The sequence below is a fragment of the Amphiprion ocellaris genome, chromosome 4, assembly GCF_022539595.1.
Source record: "Amphiprion ocellaris isolate individual 3 ecotype Okinawa chromosome 4, ASM2253959v1, whole genome shotgun sequence".
NCBI lineage: Eukaryota > Metazoa > Chordata > Actinopteri > Pomacentridae > Amphiprion > Amphiprion ocellaris.
The window spans coordinates 39,603,037-39,616,279 of NC_072769.1; the positions used below are offsets into that span (position 1 = coordinate 39,603,037).

Sequence of the window (13,243 nt, forward strand, 5' to 3'; positions counted from 1 at the left end):
GACACTCAAAGAGCTACAGCAATGTAACAAGGACACATTTGGAGGTGCTCAAGTACTGACACACAAACACTTTGAAATCCTTAAAGGTCTTTGAGTAGACAATCAATGTCCATATCACTTGCTGGCATTGTTTACCTCCTTTTCGGCTTCGTTTGCCAATCAAGCGTGTTCCTCTAATTTTGTTTTGTAAGACGTGGTGAAGAAAAATGACCCTGAGTTAATTTCAATACAGTCTCAAAACCTTTTGTGTGTTCAGACACACCTTAGCAGACAGGGTCAACACAAGTGCTCACTTTGGCATTATTTTACAGACTGTGGTTTCAGAAAATTACCCCATGAAGTTTTTGCTCAGTCTGTTGTGTTACAGGATTTATTTTAATGTAAGAAACTATTTTTCCCAGCATTTTCACAGACAACGTTGAATCTGATTGATATATTGGTCAGCTGCTGTTAGTGGTCGTTATCGGCCTGTCACTGCATTGGAGGATACGATGTTTGATGTGCCAATAGGAAAACTTGTTTTTTTTTCCTCACTGAGCGCAGTGCAGAAAAAGAGACTCGGATTAAATTAGAAATAGTGTCACATAGTTTGTGCCCAATGTTTACAATAACTCAAGATATATCCAATGATCAGAATTTTTTTACTTCCTAAAATGGGTGTCTGTACTGGCTCTTAACATCAAATATTGTATTATATTTTGTTGACTTGTGCACTTGCTTTATCAAAAGTGTTTTCAGCAATGTTCAGATGAATGACTTGAATAGAAGTCTTCGTCAGTTGTCTTCTCAGAGTGACCCAAATGGTTCCATACAAAATGTATGGCTTCAAGAGTCTTTGGTCACTGCTGAGTACTTGTTCTGGGATGCATCATGCCGCCAACCTGTTCTTGTGTTCAGGTACCATAAAGTATACTACATTGTTTTCCATACAGCAGCTAACAATGTGACGCTAACAGCTAGCATCCAATCACAATCAGTGTTTAGCCACGCCGAAATTTGATAGTTAAATCAATGAAATCATGGTGGCTGGGATGTTAAACTCTCCTCCTTTATACATGCTGCAGCCAACGTTCTCAGATTTTCAGCAGCAATGAAAGTAAAGTCAACATGTTACTTCACAACATCATCAAGCTGCGTCTTTTGTAATTGTTTGGATTGACAGACCCTATAGCAGCCAGAAATAAGGACTGTGCTTTTAAGGAAGAGAAACAAAACCTGTTAGCATATCTGTGGAGAAAAAAAAAATCTGACTCAAAAAAGTAAAGAGTGCAAAAAGTAAAGGAGTCATAATACTTTCTGAATCCACTGTATATACCAAGCTACTGTTATAATAGATCTATATTTGGGATCTGTGGTGTGTTCTTTTGCTTTTGTAATTTAATTGTCATGTTTATCAACACAGCTTTTAGAACAGTTATCCATGGCAATACTGTTCCCAGGTCCTGGTTACATAAGACATGTTTTGCAATTAGTATTACTCACTAGACACTGTACAAAGGCAAGCAATACCATGAAAATATAACAATAGTGTGCAGTTAATGTCACATTAAAAAGTCCCTTTCTTTACTTTGAAATCATCATTGTGGTATTCTACAGTGACAACAAGGCCACTGGAGCAGATAAAATCTTCTGTACCCACTCTTTAGATTTTAGCTGAATTCAGACATTTTCATTTATCTTCATAATCCCAACCAAGAAACTGTTGTAGTAGAAAAACAAGTGATAAGGCAAAGAGTTTCATATAAAAACTGCTTAGACATGGAAAAGCTTTAATCTTCCAAATCCTCTCCATGCACTTTGGAAGTATGAGCTGTGTTATTCCTGCACTGAAAAATGTGCAACGATTCACATTTAATTGTGATTTATGTAGATATGTTCATTTGTATGGCATTTCCTGTTGCAGTATCCTCGGGATGCACATCTTTGGCTGTAAATTCAGTCTGAAGACGGAGACCGGAGACACGGTACCAGACAGGAAGAACTTTGACTCCCTGCTATGGGCCATTGTTACTGTTTTTCAGGTACATTTCTCTCTCTACAATATATAGATGTCACTTATTAAGCGGTTACACATACAGCTTATATAGAAAATACCCCCTTGGCAGTTTTGAAGTAATAAATCATCATCAAAATAATTTTGCTTTTTTGGTAAAACAACCCCCAAAAAAGACTCTTTCATGTAACTGATTTCTGCAGAATATTATCAGTTAATTAAAAAGATTAAATGGAAACATATGTTTGCTGAAATATTCATGGTGGTGATGATAATGATGATGATGATGATGATGATGATGATCGAAATTTTTACACAATGGTTCTAAATGTAAAATCCTGATCTATAATAACTCATGTGCAAAATGTCTTTGAATTAAACTCTTTAGCCGAAAAATGAAAATTATTTTAGTATCAGCTCACAACATGTTACCATAGTGGCAGAACTGTGGTAATAATTGTATGAGCAAATGTACATATGTGTGTTTATCGATGTAATTCTCTGAAGATTCTAACCCAGGAGGACTGGAATGTGGTTTTGTACAATGGTATGGCAGCCACCTCGCCAGTTGCTGCTCTTTACTTTGTGGCCCTCATGACCTTTGGAAATTACGTCCTCTTCAACCTGCTGGTGGCCATCCTAGTTGAAGGCTTTCAGGCAGAGGTAAGGCGACTTAGTGCCAAGTATTGTCACGTGGCTTCTACCTGCTTGTTTCCATAATAAATGCATGTCTGCACACTGGACTTAAGTGTTGGTGATTGATGTTTCTCAGGCCAGGTACGCATCAAATAATGTGAATCGGGTTCAACCTTCATCAGGAGAGGTTGAATATTTAAAATGATCATGGACATATATTACCCTCTAACAACAACCAAGGAAACACAACACATCAACAAGCCTGTACTCCACAGTAATTCAGTTATTCCCCATTAGTGCCAAGCTCTGTATAACCAAAACGTCAATATTTAAAAATGCATGAGTTTATAAAGTAATGGAGCAGCACTTACCTCACAATTATATGACAACATCCTGCAAACAAGTGGCACATTTCAATATAATGCAAATGAATTGTTACTTACCAAAGCTTGGCTTGTGAACTGTTGGTTTATTGCAGCCTGTGATTTACACACATTTTCAAACTGCAGCAATTCTGTGTTTAGCCTTTGTCTCTCTACCCTTATTTTCTCTGCATGGTGTCCTCTCTGATGGGCAGCTGATATCCATCTGTCAGCCTTCTCAAACTATAGACTTCAACCTTTTCCAGAGATCTTCACAGCTCAAATCAGTCCGGCTCTTGTGCCCTGCATGTTGATTTCCATAATCATAGAACTGAGCAGATTGACATGCTAACAGCAGGCCTACACAGTAAGCGTTTTTCAGACATCCGTCTTCCAGCGTCTGACAGGACTGAAGCAAATCAATCCAGCTGTCTGCACAGGCCACATAACTTTTATTTGCACTGTTTGTATTTTAGCACAGCCCAAAACATGTTTTTATGCTTTAAGGCAGTTTTGCTGTGTTTTATGTGTATAGATGTGTATTGGGATCTGAGATTTGTCAAAACACAGGTGACTTACAGTTTAATTTGCCTGAGCACATCCTGAGGTGACACCCATGGAGCAGTGAATCTGCCAGTAAAAGCTGCATAAATGAAAAATCTCATAAGTTCAGCAATGTTTGGTGTTCACTTCAGAGTCCGTCATTCATGGTCACAGAACAACAAGGCGCATATGTTCCAACCAGAGAAAAATGTAAAGCTGACTGTATCAGTCGGGTTTTTGTCTACTCAACCAGTGGTTGTTTTAGCATTTTGAACTTAAATACAAACATCATATACATAATGCTGGGATCAGAACCCGTGCTTTTTCCAGTGAAAGCAGTAAAATATCTCAGGGATGAAAACCTCTTCAGCATATAAAAAATATGCTCCTTAAAACTTTAGATTCTGCACATAATTCTTGATTTTTTTCTTCAGTATAAAAAATAATCTTTTAGATTTTTGTTGTCGTACAAGCAAGAATTTTTACTAGATGATGAAGCAGCATCACTTTTCAGATTTGCCAATATGTAAACAATGTTAAAAGAAATAACTTGTGTATAGCCCTCAGCTATGAAATGATAATATTACATAATAATGCTGCAAACTGTAAAAGCAACTCTTCTTCTTTAATGAAACTAAGAAAAACTAAGTCCAATAATATGTTATGCTGCTTGTAGGAGTGGAAGACTGACGGTATCCTCTATTTGTTAACTGTGTAATTTGACTGTCTGTATAAAAGAAAAAAAGAAATAATTCTTTGTTAAACTGTTACTTTTTTAGATGTATACCATTACTACTTCTGACTGAAATGGCATACTGTGAAAATAATGTGCCGCCTAGGATTCAAAGTGTTCAAAACCCAGTTTATGCTGCAGAAGTAATATTTACAGAATCAGTCACAACTATGATGTCTATCAGCAGCAGCAGTCCAAACATAATAATGGTGCATTTAATACAGTCTAATTTCTGAAGTTATCCCTCTGAATGGAAAACACAGCAAAATGATGCTGTCAATCTGCCATCAACTGTCAAGCTCACAGACGATATCACTGGAAAATTGTAGTGCGGCTGAGTAACCCAGTTGAGTTTTCAAACAGATCAAAACATTACCATATTCATGGCATGTAGCTATGATGTGTGAGTTGGAGGTGGAAACACTGACACAAATCACAAGGCTTTTTGACTGATCTTTCTGAAATGCCAAAACAAAACACAGCCATCAGTCTTTCAATCTGCCTCTCATTCTCTCTTCCCTACTGTTGGCCTTTCCCCCTCTGGCTCTCATCTGCTCTGCCTCTGCTTCTACTGCTGCACACCAAGGATTATTGAGCCAATTTGCTCCCAGAGTGAAGACTGTACAGGAAGCCCCACTGGTCTTAAGCAAACCTCTGAGGGTTTCTGGAGTAGTGTGTCAGTAGTTTCAAGGCTTTGCTGATTCAATCTGAAGACAGGGCACAGATCTGAACCACTTTGATGATATCAAAAAATACCTGGTGGGAGGGAATACAGTCTTATAATAATGTCACCCAAGAGATAAAAGGTCCTGAGTATAGTAAAATGTGTCTTTTTAGAGTCCCTTATGAACCCTGAGTAATAGATTCTTTCTTCTCTGTTCTTCTCTTTGTTTCTTTGTCTCCAGGGTGATGCAAATCGTTCTTATTCGGACGACGACCGCTCCTCCTCCAACTTTGACGAGAGTGAGAAACATGACTCTATCAAGTTGTCTGGTGAGAACACATTTCCTTGAAAGTGATGAGAAATGTGATATCTCTGAAATTTTTAACTCATAACCATTGTAATGTCAGTCCCAAGCTTTCAAAGTTTTATTACTCAATTTATTTAGGTCTTTACCAGTACTCCCAGGGCTTGACATTTTCTTTGTTTCCTCTGAATTTATACAAAAAAAAGCTTCACTGTGTTATTCCGTGTTACCTCTTTCCACCTTGTAAAGTGCACAGCAGATTGAACTTTGTTGCCTGGGGGGTTGTCAAATGTCATGCTGCAAAATGTGGGAAATCTGTGAAATTTAGGTAGACAAGACAGCCTGATGGAAAACATGTGAGCTAAAAAGAGTTGCAATCCTGTGACAGGATCACTTCAGGAATGAACAAAAATTGTAGACTGGCGATGCCTAAAAACATAAGCAGTAAGAATACCATCTCAGCAGGCACCAACCTGCCAGTAGGTTGTGATTTAGGGGAGTTTCGGAGACAGATTGCATCGATGGCACACAAAAAAGTCTCTTTAAAGCTCGCTTTGCTCAATACCCTCCAGACCCGAGGATCTGCACCCTGACACCTAATGGCCACCTGGAGCTGGGTGCCCTTTCAGGACCCAGAGGATCCTACTCCTCAGAGAGGCGAAGCTTTACCATCGGCTCCAGAAAGAGCAGTGTGATGAGCCTGGGCAAGAGCAGCCTGGAGAGACGCTCCCTCTCTCTGGTACGTCATCCACAGACACTCATGGATGCTTCTCAGCCTGTTCACTACAAACATGTTCTCACATCAGTATCAAATCCACGTGTGCAGACTTTAAACTGGGCCCAGATATGTAGTCAATCATGGTGAATGCACAGTTTCATTCAGGAAAATTGTATCTCATTTTGTCAGGTGAAACCATAATTCGTTTTTACATTCATTTGGTATGTTAATAGAAAAATCTAACTCAGAGGATAAACAAAAGCAAACAGATGATCAATAAATTAGACGGCATGATTAGATGGTTTTGACTGTTGTGATTGACTGAAATTATGTTAGTTATGAACTCTCCATTTGCACATGATTGCACACATTATCAAACTCCACTGACAAATACATTGAATCCAGTGGTTAGAAAACATCCACTGTCTATACACCGCTTTATCCTGTGGAGGGTCGTATTGGGCTGGAGCCTATTCCAGCTGACATAGGGCAACATGAAGGGTACACCTTTGACAGGTTGCTGGTATTATCAGAGCAACGGACAACCTAATAAATGTAAATAAAATTAAAACATTTAAATTACTTCATGCATTCTGCATCAATGTGGATTCTGTACCAGTGGCTGCCAGTACTAGAAAAAAAATAAAAATTAGTATACTATGCTATGAAAAAACAATTTCAGTGTCAGGTGACAGCTTCACTTTCATCAGGTTTACACACCAAAACCTAAAATCTCCCACATCACAAATCAGTAAATGTCAAAATGTGCACACAGTGAAACAGACAAACAGAACCTTCATCAGATACAGTTATTGCTAAAAGTAATACTATTATTAGGATGCATCTACCGTCACCAAATAAGGTGAATTTGTGCTTCACAAATATTATAAGATCCATGGAAGGTTAGCACAAGAGATAGCACTGATTACTTACGAAGAGCATTTCTGTTTTGTGCACCAGTTGCTGCCTGGACTTCCACATTCAGATCACATAATTGCACTCTATAGTCAACATACAGATGATTACATTATATGTGCACAGTAGGAATCCCCCAGTGTTGTGCCTGTTGAACTAAAACCTTAGCAGAGAGAAAGTGAAACAGTTCTACAAGGTTTCGTTCAGCATACAGTTGCCATGGCAACTTCTATTAATTGACTGTTCCCCTCTCCTGTTCATGCACAGTTAAACTATGTGAGAAGTACAAAGAAAAAGAAGGCAGGGAGAAGTAGGGAGGAGAAAACAGAGCAGAGAGACGGTGATGATGAGAGACAGGAAGGGTGATGCATTAACAGGAAGATAGGGGGGAATGAAAAGCAGAGAGATGATAAGCTGTGGTTTAGCAACGCTCTTACCACCGAGGTTATAATGTTAAACACAGTGGGTGTGGGAGATCCACTTCGCTGTGAAGTCTCCTCCTCTTCTCTCGGAGCATTCCGAGTTTATTGATATCAGAAGGCACCAGTTACATCACTTAGGGCAAAAGCACTGGAATAATAAGCATTCAAGAGAGCTGTTTATGAAGAATTTCATGTTTTGTTTTTTTGCTGAAGTTTGTGAGCAGTTAGTGTTTGTTCTTTGATGAAATCACACATCAGACTATGAATCAGTTCCATCTGTTTACTGGGTGTTTTTCTTGTTTCACTCTGTATCAGATACTGTTGATTGGACTCAGCTGAAGCATAGGGTTTGATGTGTTTCTCTGTTGTGCTGTGGCACAATCAGAAGCTCTCTCATCTGTGGAATGGGCAGGCTGCTTTGTTGCGTTAGTTAGACAGTGACTGAAATGTGATACAGTTTAGATGATGATGCATAAAGAAATGGAGACAAGTGTACAGTGGAGTTTAAAATTTAAAAAGGCACAAGTCACAAACAAGTCAAAATTGGATAAAAGATGGTCCAAAGTCTGTTGTTAACTCATAGGATGATCTCAGAGGACATTGGGTTTTTGGCACTTATAGTGTGTGCATTTTGTACAAATATACACTATATTATGTATTTTAAAATTTGTAATATACATGTAATTTCATTAATTAAATAGTGACACTCATTTATTTGATGTAATTTACATTTTAGGAAGGAGAAAGTTGTGGAAGGTATTGTGTGTTTGGCAGTGAAAGAAGCCTACACAATATACAGTACATTAGTAGCAGCCGCTGCCTGTGATTTATGCCAAATAGTGTGGAACAAATTGTCCTGACAGTAATATTTGTCTGAAACACACACACAAATACACACTCAGTGTTCCTCTTGAGTGATCTGCACTGCTGTTCTGTGTGGACTGAAGTGTTACTTAACATTTAGCTTTCACACGTCACTACAGTTTCTATAGAGACGGATGCATAGATTCCCTGGTATATCGTATTTGCTCAGACTTTGACTGACAGCACGCATGTTTCCAAGGGTAAAACATATAATTAGGTCTATGAGGCGCAGAGGATTAGACATGTGGAAACAAACTGAACGGGTTATGTTCCTTTAAGTGGAACTGGCATTCAGGGGTTTGCATGTTAAACTTGATGACAGCCTGCAGTGCACAGCAGTCTCATTTGGAAAAGACCAGTTTATGTTTCATTTGTTCAGCCATGTACTTGTTGTTTTATGTATGGATGATTGGCATACAGTAGCAGCCATGCTCCATACACATCAACAAATTGTACTAGTTTTGTACAGCAGCTTCACTGTGGTATCTTGCTCAATGCCAGTGGTTGCAGGGTATGAAAAAGTGTTGCTGTATCTGCAGGTACGATGGTCCATCCAACAACTCCTCTTTGTTGACCTGTAACAAGAGGCATATTTAGATTCTGGTGGCAAGTTTGCCTTTTTTTTTCATTTATTCATCAATGACATTGCCCATTACAGGGTAATCTTATTATTTTAGTTGTTTTGATCATTTAAATAAGTAAATAAGGAATGTTGTACTCACTAAGTTAATTGCAAAATGCCCGTGTTGGCAGTGTGGGTCTTTGATGCTTGGTTTGGAGATATGCAATGGCTCACTAGTTACTGTGGACTGCCGTTTCTTTTGCAGCGCCATGGTCGCAGTTCCAACTACCACAACTGGGGGCACCCTTTCCCTCCACAGTCTGCATGGAGTCGCAGGTAGACAATTAGATTTACTTTCAGCAGCTGATTTCATCTGTTGCCTCAGTAAATTCTTAATACCTTCATTAAGCCTTAATTACGTGCATGGAGACATCCGACTTTTGCTGTTGTTTTATGCTGCTCTTAGCTTCATGACTGACTGCCTAATATACAGAATAGTGTTGCTTACCTCATGAATATTTATTAGCTTTTAATTGTACTTTTAATCTCCTGGGCTCTGCAGGTCTAGCTCGAACAGCCTGGGTCGGAGGAGCTATGGGTTCGGTGGGGCACCGCCGGTGGGAGGCAGCCTTCGTGTGCGCAGCACTCGCTCCCCCCACTCCTACACCTATGCTGCAGAGCAGGAGTCCCTTCTTTCTCACCCACCCCACTCCCATCATCCTCTGCCCCCTCATCATCCACCTCCGCCCCCACTGTTCCTCTCTAGACATTTTGCAAGGAGGGATCGACGGGCTCTTTCTCTGGAGCTCCCAGAGCTGCTTCGGGCAGGTGGACAGCCCCCATGCCTGCCCCCCATCCACCCAGACCCTGGGAGGAGGAGTGGGTCCAGGGCAGGAGGGTCCCTCGTAGGAGGGTCCGCTGGTGGTAGTGGTTTAGGTGTGGACCACCGGGACTGCAATGGCAAGGCGCCAGGTCCCCACACTCAGCTGATTGCTGAGGTTTTCCCTCAAGTCAACGCCCGAAAAGACAGAGCAGACCTTGATGAAGAAACAGACTATGTGAGCGGTTTGCTTCTAGATCTCTGTAGATCAGTAACAGTGGTTGTTCTTTCATTCACTGTGACAGAAGACTTACACATACAAACAACAGAAAGTAAACATGAATGGTGATTATCTTTTAAGATGATAAGTTGCCATTTTATTCTGTTGAAGCTGTAGGAACACAATAGTAGATACTCAAGGTTTAGTAGAGACGCTAAAAGAGTTATTTATGTGTTTTTATTGTTACTGTCTCCGTGAGAAAAGAGAAGAGCTTTAGGGCTTCACTCAGGGATGCTGCTAGTGATAGATGAATGGAAAAAATCTTCATTGTTTTTCCAGAAATGAAATTAAACATAAATCATTATAGGACTTGGTGCAGAAATGAGTGGCCAAAGTGAATTTGCAGTCATTTTATGAGATCTCCAAGTATTTCAGAAACCCTGTAAAAGACATCTTGATGAACATATCCAATCATTGTTATACATATCGGACATATAGTAGTTAGTGGGTGTTGATTCATGTGGCACAATCAGTAGAAAAAAGTCTGGTGATGCTGATTCTTCTCATCTCTTTTCCCTCCTCTCCCATGAAGAGTTTGTGTTTCCGCATCCAGAAGATGATGGAGGTCTACAAGCCAGACTGGTGTGAATCCAGAGAGGAGTGGTCTGTCTACCTGTTCTCCCCTCAGAACAAGTGAGTGAACAACCTCACGTCATCCCCACATGTAAACACTGATGTCAAACGACTGAGAATAAGTAATGACAAAGGACGAGCACATCCTCTCTTTGAAATATGCACCGGTTGTAGGGTTTTGTCTTTTGACTCCTGACCTCCCTCAGGCCCTTCATCAGCCGTCTCTGTCTTATGTGTTGTAATGTGTAATGAGAGGACTGACTGGTGAAAAGCACCTCGAACGTTTTTTGATAAAAGTATCTAAAGGATGTTGGGTGTGAATATTTCTTTTGCTTATATAGTCATATATCCTTGGTGAAAGTAAAGCGACGTATGAAGTGCCTCACTAGTCAAATCAGGACTTAGCAGCATTTCAATCAAAATCGAACGATAGGTGGTATTAGATTCTTGGGTTGTGCTGTGGAGCTTAGAGTTTGTCTTGTTTTATTACATTATCTGGTTATTACAAACTGTTTATTTTTGGTCAAGTTTTAAATGGAACCTCCTGAAATATATCAGTTTAAGCTCATATTTGGTTAATTTTGCTGACAGGATCAGAAGTCAGACATGATTAGATCAAATACTGAATATCAGACGATTCTTTCCTTTTTTTCACAGTTTCTGGTACATTTTTACGAGTTCAGGGGGGTAAACTGAGAAATAATTCCCAAGAATGTTTACAGAATTTTGTTGGTCATTCAGTAACTCCTTAGTGGCATCTCTGTAGTTGGTGTAAAGATTCGGATACGTTCAGTCGTCATTTGTGTGTAGACCACCATATAATCTGCTGAAGTTACACAGGCTGATGTGCTTCTCTAGTCACACTTCACATGTAAGATCCACTGACCTTCATTTAAAACGTTGGCTTTCTTCATGTAAGTGGGAACGGAATTGAACAAGAATTGTGCAACAAGTGCCACCTTATGGCAAGAAAACAAAGTGGCCATTATGTGGCCTCGTGTGTCGGTACGCTACTCGTGATACTTTGCTGTGGCAAACTGTTTCTGCCAACCTCTTTATTCTGCGCTAAGCACAAAGAAACAATATAGAATAAAGACTCGACAAGCAAGACCAATGGCCTCGAAAAACAAATGTTTGCAGACATGCCTGCCTCTGTCCAGATACTGTGAAAGAACAGGAAGCTGCATAGTCGCACCACAGGTCTGTTCACAGTGAACGGCTTCTCCTGGCGTCTTGTTAAAGCGATGCTGCTATGTGTTTCTTCCATAGCACTTTCTTCTTGTTTTTTTTTTTTTCTCGAGACGGAGCTGTAGTCTCTGTTGTGGTTCCACCAGCATTCAATTCATTGCTGCTACACATGCCCCTGAAAGCAACATGAAAGAAGAATCACTCAGTCATCCAGTCGCTCGCTCACCCGATTCCCGGTGTGCTGATAGCCACTTAAGGGAAGCCAGGCCCCAGGGCTGTGTTTTGGCATCCTGGCAGGTGCCATCTGTCAAGCAAGGGCTCTGTGTGTGTGTGTGTGTCTGTGTGTGTCTGTGTGTGTCTGTGCGTACTAGTGTAAGGCTATTCTTTGGTAGTGTCATGTAGCGTGTTTGTACATGTGTTTGGATGACTTTGCATATGTATGTGTGGGAGTGTGTGAGCATATGTGTATCTTGTTTATGTCTCAGCCTCCAGTATAGCTGTGTGTGCTCATATGTGTGTGTGCGCTCTAACAAGTGTACCAAGGCAGAATTAAAGTGAGCAGAGCAGACAAACAAACCAAAGGAGAAAGAAGCCAGCATCAGAAGTTGTGTCTCAGGTGGGATAAGTGCCCACGCTAACGCAGCCGCTGGTCATGATCAATATCAAGGGACAGGGTTGCCAGATTTGAATCGATAGATAAAGGGACAGGGTTGCCAGATTTGAATCGATAGATAAAGGGACAAAGTTGCCAGGTCTTGAGGAAAAGCAGTCAGATTAACACATTGATTTCCTCACCCAGAGAGCAGGTGCAGCAGTGGGTATATTCTCCTCCCTTTATAGCTGGCAGATGAGATGAGATGTGTGAGGCCTTGGTTCAGGAGCTGCCTGCTGCCTGGTCTGGCTCTGGAGCTGACGATTAGACAACACTGCAGATGCCTAAAAATGTGAAAGTCTATTCAGTGATTGTTCCTGCACCAGTCGTTCCCTGCTTTTTTGGCGTATAGCCCCTTGTAATGACAAAATGCCTGTCTGTGATTTTGCAATGTGCTCAAAATTTCCCTCAAAACTTTTCAGACTGTTAGATTTGACTGATTGTTGGGTGCCAAAGAAGGCAAAACTATTCAGCCTTTTACATGAAAAAATAAGTACATGAATGAGCAGATAAGCAGAAATGCAAAGCAGCGGTGTGAACCAGAACTCTGCATAATGCAAAGCAGCTAAAGTGCTTTCTCCCTGCAAATAATGTCTCAGAGAATATTGCATTTAAAATTTTTTATTTAAAAAACCTGATTAGAAGTTAATTACTGCATATAAACAGAAGCAGCGCTGCCTCACAATATGCTAATTGGAAAGAACTTTTATTTTTTAATTTCAAGAAGTTTAAGATGTTTATAGCCACTAGAGACAAAATGATTAGACTCTAAAACTTATGTTTAACATGATTACACTCTCTGTGCCCATATGTGCTCTTGTTTCCATTAATTGTGCCGTCTTTCGATTTAGTTAATGACTGCAAAATATCAGATGTTTACAGAGAACCCTGTTTACTTTCACACAGAAGACCGTGTGTTTTTTCTTTTTGCATCTTAAAAAAAGTAAAAAATCTTCAGCTGCTCAAATTATGAAAAAATGAACAAGTACCCACAAAGAAAATAAAAATTCTTGA

General features: G+C 40.0%; 1 protein-coding gene across 4 annotated transcripts in view; it reads left to right on the top strand.

The window, feature by feature from the left end:
• Positions 1-13,243, top strand: part of LOC111587353 (voltage-dependent T-type calcium channel subunit alpha-1I-like) — a 277,496-nt gene that overhangs the window by 201,373 nt on the left and 62,880 nt on the right. For all 4 annotated transcript variants that reach the window (XM_055010174.1, XM_055010175.1, XM_055010173.1 and 1 more), the window contains exons 13-19: positions 1,904-2,021; positions 2,501-2,656; positions 5,173-5,260; positions 5,808-5,974; positions 8,982-9,052; positions 9,279-9,774; positions 10,349-10,449. In XM_055010174.1, the coding sequence (XP_054866149.1) occupies positions 1,904-2,021; positions 2,501-2,656; positions 5,173-5,260; positions 5,808-5,974; positions 8,982-9,052; positions 9,279-9,774; positions 10,349-10,449 (1,197 nt within the window). The remainder of the gene's footprint in view (positions 1-1,903; positions 2,022-2,500; positions 2,657-5,172; positions 5,261-5,807; positions 5,975-8,981; positions 9,053-9,278; positions 9,775-10,348; positions 10,450-13,243) is intronic.